Source organism: Herpailurus yagouaroundi, unplaced genomic scaffold (assembly GCF_014898765.1).
Source record: "Herpailurus yagouaroundi ecotype Mexico unplaced genomic scaffold, PumYag 184, whole genome shotgun sequence".
NCBI classification, from domain to species: domain Eukaryota; kingdom Metazoa; phylum Chordata; class Mammalia; order Carnivora; family Felidae; genus Herpailurus; species Herpailurus yagouaroundi.
This window is the reverse complement of record NW_024412415.1, coordinates 19,916,339-19,932,922: the sequence shown is the minus strand read 5'-3', so window position 1 is coordinate 19,932,922 and position 16,584 is coordinate 19,916,339. Positions and strand designations below refer to the sequence as shown.

The window sequence follows — 16,584 nt, the reverse complement described above, 5'->3', positions numbered from 1 at the left end:
AATTAAGAAAACAATCTCATTTACAATTGCACCAAGAATAAATTTAACCAAGAAGGTGAAAAGCCCATACTCTGAAAACTACAAGATATTGTTGAAAGAATTTGAAGATGACACAAATGGAAAGATATATCATGCTCATAGATTGGAATATTTTTAAAATGTCCACACTACCCAAGGCAGACTACAGATTCAGTATAATCTCTATCAAAATAGCAATAGCATTCTTCACAGAACTAGAAAAAATAATCCTAAAATTTGTATGGAAATACAAAAGACCTCACATAGCCAAAGCAATCTTGAGAAAGAAGAACAAAGCTTGAGATACACTACAAAACTGTAGTAATCAACACAGTATGGTACTGGAACAAAAACATACACCTAGAACAATACAACAGGAAAAATGCTCTAAAATAAACCCACAACTATAAATGCAATCTATGACAAAGAAAGAAAGAATATACCATGGGAAAAAATAGTCTCTTGAATAAGAGATGATGGGAAAAATGGACAGCTACATGTAAAGAATGAAAACTGGACCAGTTTTTTATATCATGCACACAACCAATTTAAAGGCCTGAATGTGAGGGGCACCTGGGTGGCTCAGTGGGTTAAGCGTCTAAGTTTTATTTCAGGTCATGATCTCAGGGCTTGTGAGGTTCCGCACTGACAGTGAGGAGGAACCTGTTTGGGATTCTCTGTCAACCTCTCTGCCTCTCCACGCATGTACGTGTACACTCTTCCTCTTAACATAAACATTAAGGGGTGCCTGAGTGGCTCAGTCGGTTAAGCATCCAACTTTGGCTCAGGTCATGGTCTCAAGGTTAGTGAGTTCAAGGCCCACGTCGGGCTCTGTGCTGAAAGCTCAAAGACTGGAGCCTGCTTCAGATTCTGCGTCTCCCTCTCTATGCCCCTTCCCTGCTCACACTCTGTCTCGCTCTCCCTCAAAATAAATAAATGTTAAAAAATAATATTAAAAAAAAGACCTAGTAGTGCATGGGTGACTCAACTGGTCACGATCTCATGGTTCATGAGTTTGAGCCATACACTGGGATCTGCGATGACAGCACAGAGCCTGCTTGGGATCCTCTCTCTCTCTTTCTCAGAAGTAAACAAACCAACAAAAAAAAGACCTAATTTGAGACTTGAACCCATAAGCCTCCTGAAAGAAAACACAGGCAGTATTATCTTGGATATCAACTTTAACAATATGTTTATGTATCTGTTTCTTGAGACAAGGGGAAAAAAAGTAAAAATAAACTATTGGGACTGCACCCAAATAAAGAGGTTTTGCACAGCAAAGGAAACCATTGACAGAACAAAAAGATGACCTACTGAATGAGAGAAGATATTTGCAAATGATATAGCTAAGCAGTTAATATCCAAAGTATATAAAAAACTTCTATAATTCAATACCAAAACCAAACGATCCAATTAAAAAAATGAGCAGAGGATCCGAATAGACATTCTTCCAAAAAAGACATACAGAATGCTAACAGACACATGAAAAGATGCCTTATGTCACCATCCATCAGGGCTAATCAAAACCATAATGTGAGATCACTTCACACCAGTCAGAATGGCTTGTATCAAAAACAAGAAATGAGTGTTGGTGAGGATGTGGAGAAAAGAGAACCCTCATGCACTATTGGTGGGAACGTAAGTTGGTGGAGCCACTGTGGAAAACAGTATGGAGGTCCTCAAAATTTAAAAATGAAACTATTCATATGATCCAGTAATTCCACTACTGGATATTCACAAAACAGAACAAAAAAAAAAAAAAAAAAGAAAGAAAGAAAGAAAACACTAATTTGAAAAGATATATACACCCTTATATTCATTACAGGATTATTACCATAGTCAAGAAATGAAAGCAAGTTTAATAAATGGACAAAAGAGTGGTATACACAGACAGATATGTACACCCACACACATAAGGGATTACTTGTACATAAAAAAGAATGAGATCTAGCCATTTGCAACAGCATGAATGGACTTATAAGACTTTGTACTAAGTGAAATAAGTCAAAGAAAGACAAATACCATATCATTTCATTCATATGTGGAATTTACAAAAATAAACAAGTAAGGAACAAAAGAGAAAGAGAGTCATGGGACACCTGGGTGGCTCAGTTGGTTAAGTGTCGAACTTTGGCTCAGGTCATGATCTCATGGTGTGTGGGTTCCAGCCCCATATTGGGCTCTGTGCTGACAGCTCAGAGCCTGGAGCCTGCTTCAGATTCTCTGTCTCCCTCTCTCTTTGCCCCTCCCACACTCATACTCTGTCTCTCTCTGTCTTTCAAAAATATAAAAGAGAGAGAGAGAGGCAAACCAAGAAACAGACTCTTAACTGTAGAGAACTGACAGTTAACGGGGGTAGTGGAGGCGATGGGTTAAATAGTGATGGGGATTAAGGAGTGCACCTGTGATGAACACCAGGTGATGCAGGGAAGTGTTGAATACTGTATTACACATCTGAAAAGAATATTACACTGTAGGTTAACTGGAATTTAAAATCTTTTTTAAAAAATGATGACAATAAAAAAAAACACAAATGAACATACTAAAACAAAACCACACATCGTTTCTCTTTAAAATTTTTTTAAATTATTTATTTATTTTTAAGAGAGGGGAGGAGCAGAGGGGGATAGAGTATACGAAGCAGGATCTGTGCTGACAGCAGAGAGCCCAATGTGAGGCTCAGACTCATGAGGGAGGAGACCATGACCTGAGCTGAGGTCAGAGGCTTAATTGACTGAATCACCCAGACACCCCTACCTTGTTCCTCTTAAAGAGAAGAAACTGATGATTCCAAGTGGAGGTGGGTGGGGAGATGGGTGAAATAAAGGGTATTAAGAGATACAAACTTCTGGCTATAAAATAAACTAATCACAGCAATGAAAAAAATACAGCACAAGGAATATAGTCAATAATATTGTAATAATATTGTATGGGAACAGATGGTGACGACACTTAATCATGGTAAACACTGACTAATGTACAGAATTGTCAAATCAATGTTATACACCTGAAACTAACATAGCAATGTATGTTAATTATACTTCAATAAAAGAAATTGTAAAGTATATTTATGATACATTTAGGAAACATCTGCTATATTAAAATAAACAGTATAGATCATTTTAATTCATCTGTTGAGGAGAGGGAAAGTAAAACTCAACCTCCACAAAAGAACCTTAGAAAAGCAATTAAAAAAGAGACAGTATATTTTTTTTTAATTTTTTTTTTCAACGTTTATTTATTTTTGGGACAGAGAGAGACAGAGCATGAACGGGCGAGGGGCAGAGAGAGAGGGAGACACAGAATCGGAAACAGGCTCCAGGCTCTGAGCCATCAGCCCAGAGCCCGACGCGGGGCTCGAACTCGCGGACAGCGAGATCGTGACCTGGTTGAAGTCGGACGCGTAACCGACCGCGCCACCCAGGCGCCCCGAGACAGTATATTTTTAAAGAGGAATAGAACTAAGCTCAAATACACTACCATAAATGTAAATTGATTGAGTTCACCTGTAAAAAGACAAATTCTTGAATTGAATTGAAACTAAGCTCTGTGAGGGGCGCTTGGGTGGCTCAGTCGGTTAAGCTTGTGACTTCATTTCTGGTCATGATCTCACAGTTCGTGGGTTCATAGCCCCACATCAGGCTCTGTGCTGATAGCTGAGAGGCTGGAGCCTGCTTTAGATTCTGTGTCTCACTCTCTCTCTGCCCTTGCCTGCTCACACTCTGTCTCTCTCTAATATAAACAAATAAACATTAAAAATTAAAAAAAAAAATTAAGCTACGTGAGATACACATAAAACATGTTAAGACTTAAAGAATGACTAAATCATTCTTTGGTATAGCTGTATACCATTCTTTGGTTTGGTATAGCTGTATTAATAGCATAGAGAAAATATTTTAAAGAAAAAACATTTAAGACCTTAATAAGATTACCAACAAAGTTGAAAGAAAATTATTCAGGAATATATAAGTCCCAAAACTTATGTACCCAACAAAAAGAGCTCATATGGTATACCTACAAAATTATGAGCCAAACTATAAAATAGTCAATTAAATGCAAATCACCAAATTTGTATTCCATGTCCTCTGAAAATAATACAATGTAGTAACAATAATAGTTCATATGGCTTGTCTTTGGGAGAATAAACATTCTAAGTTGACTTAAATATTAATCATTGCATCATGTATTAAATATTTATTTTTCTCTTCCTAAGCTGTCATGGATACACAAGTATATATACTGTTCTTCAATTATTTTGTAATTATTCTTTTGTGTGTATGCAATAGTTAATAATAAAGTCAAAATTAGTGAACTATGTAGAAAAGTAGGTTCATGGTAAATACAGAGAATAGAATATGAATCTAAATAAGAAAATAAATGAAATAGGAAAAAAAAAAACAATATGGAGTCAACAAAACAAACACCAGAGAAATCTCTTGCAGTATTGATTTAAAAAGAGAGAAAACACAAATAAGGTGAAAATGGCATAATCTTTTTTTTTTTGAATGTTTGTTTATTTTTTAGACAGATTGTGTGAGCAGGGGAGGGGCAGAGAGAAGGGTACAGAGGATCTAAATTGGGCCGTGTGTTGACAGCAGAGAGCCCTGATGTGGGGCTCAAATTCACATCACCATGAGATGATGACCTGAGCTAAAGTCGGACACTCAACCGACTGAGCCACCCAGGCACCCCAGCACAAGTTTTATGTCATACAATTATATGAACAATTTGATGGAATTTGAAATTTTAGGTGATAAAAAAAGGACAACTTTCTGGAAAAAATATAAATGATCAAAACTGAATCAAGAACAAATGTTTAAAGAACATGGATGGAACTACTACATTAAATTGATTCAGTAGTCAAATAACCATTCTCAAAAAAATTACACAATGGTTTTAGAGGCAAGTTTGTCCATCTTTCAAGGCATAGCAACACGTACTGTGCACAAACTATTCAAGAGAAGTAAGAAAAGAGACAGCTTCCCAACTTATTTTACAAAGCTAGGTTATTGACGCCAAAATCGCTTAAAGACACAGAAAACCACAGGGCATTTTATTTATAAACACAGATGAAAAATCTTATGTAACTAGGAAACATAAGAAAGTCAAGGCCAAGAAAGTTTCAGTAACTTGCCCATGTTCCTACAACTAGTAAATAGTGGAGCTCTATCTCTCTCAAACCAAAGACTGTGTTCTTGAAGGAGAGAGGCAGGACCAATAACAAGACTTGCAAACAAGAGAACACCTTTAAATTTGTGATTACCATGGATTTCCATATCAGTACACCCTGGAATCTGACCTGCAGCTGCGGAGGTTACAGGGAGGCATGGGACAAAGCATATACTCTAGAGACTTCATTGCGACTCCTCTTCCCTCTCTGCCACCTGCTCTGGCTGGCAAGACAATGTTTTCTTTTAATTCTCACAAACTGTGGAGAGTAAGTATTATTACTTTTATTTTACAAACGAGATGAACACATCTTAGGGAGCCAAAAAGTACTGAAAAGAAATGAGTTCACAAAGATAATATAGGTAGACCCCTGCCACTTCAGTTCTCAATTATCTGGTTTGAAATTTTTCCTGTCCCGAGTCAGTGTACCTGGGCATAGTGTGAGCCTGCAGCTTCCTGACTGAACCTCAGGCACCACACAGGTATTCTGGCCTGCTTCCTGCTTCTATGTCATCTTTCCAGTATTATGCTAAAAATAGGGCCCAGATCTGATCTAATTATTCCCATACCTAGTTCTTATAAGTCCCTTTCATTGGGCATGGATCTTGTCATTGAAAGGACCTCCACTCACCTAGATAAACCAAACTTCATGAGAATTGACACTTCTGGAAGCAAGCCAATAGACCAGCCCCCTAACCATAGTTAGATGTGAATACCTGGGACAGAATAAAGAGGGTACTAGAATCCCTTCCAGACTTGGTGATTTGCATCCCTTACCCAACTTGAGTGTCCCATAACCCTCATCAGACACTGTCAATTTAAATACTCCCACCTGTTAAGAAGCTTTCACTACAACCTGTAGCAATAGTGGGAGTAAAACATGCTATCTCAGCTCCCTTCTCACTGTATTATAAACCTCATGATGGCAGGGAGTTTTAGTAGAGTTATTCACTGTCATATTTCAGAATCTGTACAATGCCTGACACATAATAGACACTCAAATCAGTGATTTATTGAATGGTTTTAATTTGATTCCCCACTGTTGGGGCCACACCCAGGAAACTGAGTCTGTGAAAACAAGCACAAAGCAGAACAGTACAGCATCAGGAATACTACTGTTGTGATACAGGGATACTAGAGTGTTACCCCTTCTTGTGTTATTAGGTCAGATAGAAATGTTCAGAAACTATGGTCCTTAAGGGCTTTTTAGACTGAGATTTCCAATCAGCCCCAATAGGTCTCTGTGGGCAAGATGGAAGTGGTGATAGATGGGGGCACCTGGCATTGCTTTACCCACTGCTCACAGGGAGACCACAGAGGTGGTGCTGGCTGACCCACTGTCATCTCACATCAAACTTGAGAGCCCTTTCATGCTTTGGAAGAGATGACTGAACTTTTTACCATGTATCTCTTTAATTAAAACAGATGTGCCAACATGTGATATTTTCCACATGGCAAAGCCATTTTCCTTTATGTAAAGGACACATATTTCATGCTTTCACATTAAAGGTGCCTAGGAAGGTTTTCAACACCCAAAAGTGGGAATTATTTGCTTCAGCATTTATGTTAGTTGCCGATGTAATGACTTAATGTGACAGCTTGTCAAGAGTGACATTTAATATGCCTGTTGTGCACAAGTCATATTTCATTTACTTTTTGAGATATGGGCCCCAGGGAAATGGGCTTTATGAATTCCATGGAGAGCTGATGAACTCTATTCATCCACCCAACACCCACACAGAAAAGTCTTTTACATAGGTTTTCTGAAACTAAAGAAATAAATGTATGTTTAAGTGGATGAGAAGATCAATAACTAATTTAACCATAAAGTGAAGGTGTGTTCCCTATCCAGGGCCACAGAAGATGTAATAGCATTCTTCTCGTTTCTATCGCTTTCCTATTAACTTTTCATACGACTGAATATTTGTGGTTCAGACCAAATACCATATTTACAAAAAGGAAATAGTGTAGGAGTTTAATGATAAAAATGCTCAACCTTGCTTACTCCCTCAAAAGCCCAAGACTAGACACTTCAAGATTCAGCAAGCAATATGGTGCATTTTCATGTACCAGAAGATGTTTAATTTCATTTGTATCCAAACTACACTCAAATATTACATGTCATCATAAATCTAATAGATAAGAATAAGATCCTTGGAAAATCAGCCACATTTTGTTAATACTTTGGCACAAGAGAAAATGTTTTTATTTACTGTAGCACCCAAATATTCAAATGGACGTTTTTTGTTTTTTATTTTTGTTTTGTTTTGTTTTTTCTGATATGCACTAGGCTGGGGAGAGTTTGGGATAGAGATCTAGTAAAGGTTGGTTTCTGGGTTTAAGACACAGTGACAAGAAGAAGAAACTGTGAAATATACATATAAATAATGGTGTTAAATGCCAAGTCTATAGAGATTTAAAACAAGTATTATCAGTGGCAAATTTTTTCTTCTATAGGAATGACAAAGTTCTTTACATTCTATAGGACTATAGGAGTGTCACTCCTATAAAATCTATTAGTTCACCTAAGGGAGGACACATAAATTGTCTCTAGTAAAAACCCAACAGACTGGCTGGGCAGGAAGGAGTTACCACAGCACAACATCCACTGCACCTTAGAATCGCCTAAAATTTTTTTTAAATCCCTTTAGACCCAAGCCACATCTGAAGCCAATTAAATCAGAATCACTGGGAGCTAGACCCAGGCATCTGCATGGTTTAAAGCTACCACAGGTGACTCTAATGAGCCAAATTCAAGAATTCTTGACCTAGATATTGGAGTCTACTTGTATTTTCTAACCAGTTGGTTCTTTCATTCAACAAGAATTTACAAAGTACATACCTCATGTCAGATAATGTACTAAACAATAGGGGTGAAAGTATTTAACAAGAGCAAATAAACAGGACACAATGCTACCCTCAAGAAAGCAGTCTAAAAGCAAAGGTTTATGCAAAATAATAAAGTTAATTGCTTATAAAAATAATAAAACCAGCAGCTTGCATTTATGTTTTACTATACTCTAAGCAGTGCCAAGTGTTAAAAATGTATCCACTCCTTTAATAATTTGTCTTATTACCTCACTATACAGATGAGAGAAATCGACTCAGAGAAGTTAGATAAAATGCCAGGTGTAACAATGCTAATTTACTGGTACAGATGGGACTCACCCCAAGCAACCTTCACTTTTGCTATACTACAGTATGGAGGTTGTGATTAAATGCTAGAAAAAGCTCAAAGGAGGAAGCTGAAAATTCATCCACAAGGGGAGAAAGATGTTTGGGACAGCCTCAGAAGGGAGGCAAAATTTGAATCATATAAAAATGTAGCAGGATTTTTCTCAAGGGGAGAATTACAGGTAAAATGCATTAGGACAGAATAACATTTGTAAAGACAGAGAGGTGCATGCATTTTTGATCAACAGAGGATAATCTGTATGATAGTGAAGTTGAGGTCTGGATGAAATTTGTTTAGGGTCAGACTTTCCCTATGTTGCCAGTTATTTCTGGAATTTTGGAATCAACATTACAACTGAGTGGCTTGATCAGAATTGCCTTCCCCTGGACTATATCAATACATAGCAATCGACTCTGCACCTACCAGTTCCTCATTGTTTAGAGATGTCCTAATGACCATAGCCAGGGAGAGTCCAGATTTCCGGGCAGCCAGAGTCTAAAATAAACAGAATTTAGGAGTTATTGGCACATGAGGTGGATGCTAAGTACATATTGTTCAACAACATGTGAAAATGTAAGAATATAACCTATCACTGTTCATGTTTTAGTCAATAGGCACCTGCCATTTTCAGTAGTCAGCTATTTCATCCAGAATGTGAAATCATGGAACATTAAAGCTGATACAATCCCCTTATATAATCAGACCCAACCCTTACATTTAACTGATGAGAAAACTGAGGTCCAGCAAGGCAGATTGATCAGCCCCAGGTTTCCATGTTAGCAAGAGACTTCTCTAACTTTGTTTTTCCTCAAGGTGATCATGATCACATTTCTTCATAAAACATGGCCACTGGCGCAGAGCCAGATGATCTGTGTGACGGCCCCAAATCACAGGTGTTAGATGATCCTTGAGTTGTTCACAGTTCCCTGGAATACTCTTTCATATCTAAGCAGTATATTTTTCCTAAGTGTTCACTTTATCAGGTGAGAACCATTATACCCAGATTGGTTTTCTTAACTCAATCTTGGTAACATAATTTTAAATTAAAGTCAAGTCCCTTTTGTTTCCCTACCATAAAACAGAAACATTATATCTCCTACCTGAAATGTGTGTGATATAATACACTCAGCAGAACTGTAGAGAACTTTGGAAACCCGAAGTTTTAGATGGGAATGTTTAATATGTTATCTCATTAGGAACAAAGGGAAGTCACAATGGGATTTTGCACCTGGTCTTAAATCTATCTCCTTGGAGCTACAAAGTCATAAACTCCGATAAAAGTTTAGCAATCCTCAGTGAGGAAGTCACTATCCATCCATCACCACCCCTTCTGTGTAAACCTATAGAGATTACGTCCAAGGAATTAGCCAAGATGATCTTCCATTTCTGACAACTATTGTCTCTAAAATTATGTTTGCATTCTATTTCAGTCTGTATTCGTACCTGTTGTGTATATAATTTTGTGTATCTTTCAGAATAGAACTAGATGTTAAATTCTTGCAGAACCCAAATTTCTCAGTCTTCTGTCTCTTTTTATTTCCCCATCTTGCCCTCTTTTATCCCATGAGTAAGCGCAATGTACATTCAGAAATATAGAAAATATTAAAGTGAAAATCACTTACCATGGCCTGAAGATCCCAAGTGTCAGAGGAAACAAAGTGTAAATAATTAGACATAAGAAAGGTGAGAAAAGAGTATAATGATGTTAAATAAACTGAACACTTTAAAATAATATCCACACTACAATGGCAGAAATCTGGGCTACAGAGACACAGCATGCTTTTCAGTAGAAGATCTTTCCAATCAAGATTTTATCTTTCCTAATTTCAAACACAAGTGATGGTTTTCAGATGAAGGTTTTCATAGCAAAATTAAAAATTACTGATATAAGAAATAGCGTAAATTGCCGCTAAAAGGGAAATTTCTATTTCTCTGGGATAAAACATATTTTCATGTCATAAACTGTTAAGAATTTGCCTCCAGGAAACTGTGGAGACAATTTGGATGATAGAACAAAACACTTTGTTTTCTGGCAGTTAAGCTATTTGTTTTTAATAGTCTAATGTGGACCATTATCAATCCTTTGCATCTTTAGGTGGTCCTGTGCGTATTTTGTTATAGGAGAGCTTGAGTTATTCAGAGTTATGTTTAGGTTTAATGAGGTTTTAATGAGTTTAGAGTTGTAATTTTCTTCAGAGAGTGGAATCACTTACTAATGTGATTAAATTTGATCTTAATTAAATAAATAATTGGTTAATAGTATCTGCTGCTTTATAAAGTAGTAGAATCCAGTGACATAAGGTGAGGAAGTCCAAAACAAGCCTCCAAGTGCCCATTAAACTTGTGGTCCTTTGCAACATTGCACCTATCAAAGCCCAGTTGCAGCAGCTCAGTTAGCATGCCCTGTGACTTCTATTTGCCCAATTGTTATGCCATTTTAAACTGGTTTGTAATTTTAACCGATAAAAAGGGGGGCCAAGGGGTACGTGGCTGTCTCTGTCAGTAGAACATACAACTCTTGATCTCAAGGCCAGGAGTTCAAGCCCCATGTTGGAGAAAAAGAAAGAAGGCTTAAAAAAAAAAAAAAGCTGTCGAAAGGTTAGAATTATTTAATTTATTTAATAGATTTTAAAGAAATGATAAATGCAACACTTGGTAGAATCCAACTTCTTATATGTATTAATCTATGAAATACAGATAGGTATGGCACTTAATGATAAAGAAAAAGGCAACACATACAACTGAAGAGAATGAAACAGGAGTTCCTTACCACATCTCGTACAATGGGCAAAGTTTTCTTCCTACGGAGATCTGGCATACTGTCAATACCATAAAGCCCTCGCCCAGCCCTGAAAGAGGAGAAAGAGGAATGATTTCAATGGGATAAAGACTTCCTTTAAGAAAAAGGCTGTAAAAAAGATTAAATGTATACCATGATTTTCAACTGGTTCACAAAATAGGAAAAATCCAAGCCTCTTAAGACCTCACCCTCACCCAGTGAAAAGGAGACTCTAGCTACCAAAGTGATCACTTGTATTCTTGGATAGTTCCATACATTGAAACTTTAGCCTGGCTTGGTTGACACCTTGGTTTTCTGTCAGCATCACAAGGAAGATAATAAAAATTGTTAGTTACATGTAACTTTGTATTTCTGGGAAGACATAGAAGCAAACCATTTTACTGCAACTTTTGTCTGCAACGATATAAGAAATACCTTTATTTGTAAAAAATATCATTCTTTTTTGATGTGTTTCATCTTCACAGATGAAACTCCAAACTGGTATCTCAAAGAGCCATAGTTGCATTTAGAGTATTTGTAATAACCCATTTATCAGAATTTTTCCTTTTTTGGAATCTACCACACAGAACAATACAACAAGAAATTAATTTGTTATCCAAGGATATTCACTGCACCATTTCTTTTTGTAATAGCAATACAAGCTAGGTAACCTAAATATTTATGGAATGAATTATATTATCTACCCAATGAGAACACAATAAAGTAAACAAGTTAAATACATATGTGTATAAATGAAAAAAAATCATGTTATGTGAAAAAAGCAAGTTTGCATTTTAGTAAGTTTAGTATGATACTGTATTACATGTGCTTATATATACACAGAAAAATACCTAGAAAGATATTCATTAAATTGATAGCGAGAGTTACTTCTGTGGAGTGATACTGGGTCAAAGAAAAAGCAAAGATTCTCACTGTTATAAATTTGGTAAGAGTCAATGTTCCATAATAAGCGTTACCATGTTTGCAATTAAAAATATTCTTGAAATATATTCATCTTTATTAAAATAATGGAATACATTGAATTGTTTTTTGTTGCATTTAAGCTAGTGATTTTATACAACCACAAATGTGCTCAAGTCACTGAGGAGAGCTTCCCTTATGCTCACCTGACCTATAAAACTCTTGCTAAACTCCAGCTTATTGGAATCACCTTTTTCACCAGGCACACACAATTCAAAGGCAAGGGTGTCAGCTATGCACCTCTGCCACTGAACAGGCCACAAAAGCTGATAATAGATTATCAGCATCTCACAGCCCTGTTTTCGCTGACACAGAGATGGCCTCTTTGCTCTTAGCTTAATGAAGGGAAAATTTTGCCTTACTGGATTTTTTTTATAGTAGCCGTGGTCTTAACTCCAACACTTCTAGTTGTATCAATCACTAGCTTGATGATCTCGAATAATTCACTAAGTTATCACACAACTCGTTATGTGAAATAGTACTAAAAGAAAATGTTAATAAAGATAGAACATCAATAAATAGCAAGGTTATAACTTATATGTTTATTCAGTAATAAATGTGAATATTAATACCACTGCACATGAGGAAGAAGTCTGTCAGTTCTGAGCAAATTATATTTAAGTTCATGAATTTCAACTAAAAGTTTTTGTTTAGATCATAGAATACAGGAAAAGGATAATAGCGGGGGAGAGATCAACACACATGAATGAAAAGGAAAAGGAGAAGCGATAGGAGGGAAGATAGTACGTGTGGGGAAAATGACATTTGAGAGCCTGTTCAGCAATGTCTGTATGAGAAAGGAGTTCATACAGTTTCCATCATTACCCAGAACAATGCCAATTGATACTCTCTAGGCCAATGGCACAACACCAGTCAAAAACCAAGATTAGGATCACACACACACACACACACACACACACAAATATCATTGGCAGCATGCTCTTATGGACTGCAAGAAATGGCAGTATCAAGCAGGGAAAAGGGCAATTAAATCTTCTTTTTTTCCTTCTCAGCACCTGTCTTCAGAAAGTGAACCAACTCCTCCATCAGTGTAACTTTTCACTTTCCTCCTATTCTCTTTCCATATTCTTCCCCTCTCACTGCTAGTTCATTCTTGATTCTGACACATCCCAAATACCACATTTATGGGGAAAAGGTATATAAGTGTGTTTCTAGAAGGATCTTTTGAGTTTCGTTTGCTCCAATCTAAGGCTTGGATTCCTAGTTGTTTCTATGTTCTACCTCCTGTGAAGAGAATTAATAGTGACATAAAGTATAATTAATAAATGTCTTGCCATCACACTACATGGCAATCACACTAACTAGCTGCGTCTGAATGTTTTGAAATGTTTTGACTGCTAAATAATGTGACTTAAATAACTATGTAAAGAAACACATTCAATTGTGACAATGCTTGAGAAAGTGATTTATAAACTACAAAGTGTAATATATACACGGGTTGTGTGGTTTCTTATACTAATGATTTCTTTGTTTTCCTGCTCATAGAACTTAATTCAAATTCCCAAGAGCACCTAGAATTTTGAGTAAACTTACATACTCACAAGTTCAAGAATCAGTGTCACACACATATTTTCTTGGGTCTTAAATTTCACTCCTTTGCTTGTCTCATTATAACAGAGACAGCCAAGGACCCAGGCCAAACCTGAGCATTATGGAATAATGCGCCCAAGTTACAGACATGAATCCAAAATTTCTAACTGCCTTGAGTTTAGTTTCATTAAATTCATATTTTTAAATTTGTAAAATTTGTAATTGCAATAGAAATTTTCTCTTAATCTTTACCGTTTTAAAAAAATGCTCAAAATCACGTTGTACTTCCTTAGTTTTACATTTTCATTATTACTGTAAGATGTTTGCATAAACTTTCAATGGATTATTCATCAAATAATAAAACTTTTATTGTAAATCTGAGTATTAAAAAAAAAAGAAGAAGAAAAAGAAGAAGCTTCCCTAATAGCCTTACCTCAAGAGTGGATAAGTATTTCGTAAATACTGTAAAGCTCTATAAAAATGTAAGATATTTTTGAAATATTTATTTTATTTATTTATTTTTGAGAGAAAGAGAGAGAGCAAGCAGGGGAGAGAGGAAGAGAGAGAGAATCTTAAGCAGGCTCCACACCCAGCCCAGAGCCCAACATGGAGCTCAATCTCAAGACCATGATATCACGACGTGAGCTGAAATCAAGGAACAAATAAGCAAATGACCCACCCTGGCACCTTTGTAATATTTATTAAAAGTGTTCCTTATTGTTTTGGTGCAATTACAAATGGGATTGATTCCTTGATTTCTTTTTCTGCTGCATTATTGGTATATAGAAATGCAACAGATTTCTGCACATTGATTTTATGTCCTGCGACTTTGCTGAGTTCATGTATTATCTCTTAAAAATTTTTTGGTGGAGTCTTTTAGATTTTCTATGGAGTGTCATGTCATCTGCCAATAGTGAAAGTTTCACTTCTTCCTTGCTGATTTGGATGCCTTTTATTTCTTTTTACTGTCTGATTGCTGACACTAAGACTTCCAGTACTATGTTAAATAGTAATTGTTAGAGTGGAATTTCTTGTCTTTTCCTGACCATGAAGAAAAGGCTCCTGGTTTTTCCCCATTGAGGTTGATGTTAGCTGTGGGTCTTTCATACATGGCCTTTATGATGTTGAGGTATGTTCCAGCTATCCCTACTTTGTTGAGGGTTTTTAATCAAGAATGGATGCTGTATTTTGTCAAAAGCCTTTTCTGCAAGATCATATGGTTCTTATCCTTTATTTTATTAATGTGGTCTCTCACATTGATTGATTTGTGAATACTGAACCACACCTGCAGCCCAGGAATAAATCCCACTTGATCATGGTGAATAATTCTTTTAATGTACTACTGGATTTGATTTGCTAAAATCTTGTTGAGAATTTTTGCATCCATGTTCATCAAGGACATTGGCCTATAATTCTGTTTTTTAAAAAAATCTTTTTAATGTTTATGTATTATTTTTGAGAGCGAGACAGAATGTGAGCAGGGAAGGGGAAGAGAGAGAATTCAAAGAATTCACAGAATTCAAAGCAGGCTCAAACTCACAAGTGGGGAGGTTATGACCTGAGCCTAAGTCGGTCACTTAACCAACTGAGCTACCCAGGAGCCCAAGTTTAATTCTCCTTTTGAGTGGAGTCTTTGTCTGGTTTTGGAATCAAGGTAATGCTGGTTTTGTAAAATTAGTTTGGAAGTTTTATTCTATTTCTATATTTTGGAACAATTTGAGAATAGGTATTAACTCTTCTTTAAATGTCTAGTAGAATTCCCCTAGGAAGCCATCTGGCCCAGGACTCTGGTTTTTTGGTAGATTTTTGATTACTGATTCAATGTGTTTGCTGGTTGTGGGTGTGTGTAAATTTTCCATTTTTAATCCTGTTTCAGTTTTGTTACTTTGTGAGTTTCTAGAAATTTGTCCATCTCTTCCAGATTGCCCCATCTGTTGGCATATAGGTTTTCTTGGTATTCTCTTGTAAGTGTTTGTATTTCTGTGGTGTTGGTCATGATCTCTCCTGTCTCATTCATGATTTTAACTATTTGGATCCTTTCTCTTTTCTTTTTGATAAGTCTGGCTAGAGGTTTATCAATTTTGTTAATTCTGTCAAAAAGCCAATTCTTAGTTTCATTGATCTGTTCTGTTTTTGTTGTTGTTGTGTCTGTATTATTTATTTTTACTCTAATCTCTATAATTTCCCTTCTTCTGCAGGCTTGCTCCTTTTCTAGCTCCTTTAGGTATAAGGTTAGGTTGTGTATTTGGGACCCTTCCTGCTTCTTGAGTTGGGCCTGAATTGCAATACACTTGCCTCTTAGGATCACGTTTGCTGCAACCCAAAGCTTTGAATTGTCATGTTTCCATTTTCATTTGCTTCCATATATTTTAAAATTTCTTCTTTAATTTCCTGGTTAACCCATTCATTCTTTATTAGGATGTCCTTTAACCTCCATGTATTTGAGGGCTTTCCAAACTTTTCATTGTGGTTGACTTCAAGTTTCATACTGTTGTGTTCTGATTTTATGCATGGTATGATCTTGATCTCTTTGTACTTGTTGAGGGCTGATTTCTGACCCAGTATGTGATCAGTTCTGGAGAATGCTCCATGTGCACTTGAGAAGAATGTGTATTCTGCTGCTTCAAGATGAAATATTCTGAATCTGTTAAGTCCATCTAGTCCAGTTTGTCATTAGACGTCATTGTTTCCTTGTTGATTTCCTGGTTAAGAATAAACCTAACTAAAGAGGTAAAAGATCTAGAGTTTGAAAATTATAGAATGCTTATGGAAGAGATTGAAGAGGACACAAAGAAATAGAAGCGCATTCCCTGCCTATGGATTAGAAGAACAAACATTGTTAAAATATCTATGCTACCCAAAGCAACCTACACATTTAATGCAATCCCTATCAAAATGCCACCAGCATTTT

At 36.4% G+C, this 16,584-nt stretch overlaps 1 protein-coding gene across 6 annotated transcripts in view; it reads right to left on the bottom strand.

Moving 5' to 3' along the window:
* UNC13C (unc-13 homolog C) overlaps nt 1–16,584 on the bottom strand; it is a 613,180-nt gene that overhangs the window by 360,414 nt on the left and 236,182 nt on the right. For 4 of the 6 annotated variants that reach the window (XM_040492731.1, XM_040492733.1, XM_040492734.1 and 1 more), the window contains exons 9-11: nt 11,133–11,211; nt 9,985–9,990; nt 8,786–8,857 (exon numbers count right to left, since the gene is read on the bottom strand). In XM_040492731.1, the coding sequence (XP_040348665.1) occupies nt 8,786–8,857; nt 9,985–9,990; nt 11,133–11,211 (157 nt within the window). The remainder of the gene's footprint in view (nt 1–8,785; nt 8,858–9,984; nt 9,991–11,132; nt 11,212–16,584) is intronic. The other 2 variants (XM_040492732.1, XM_040492736.1) reach the window with 1 other exon arrangement.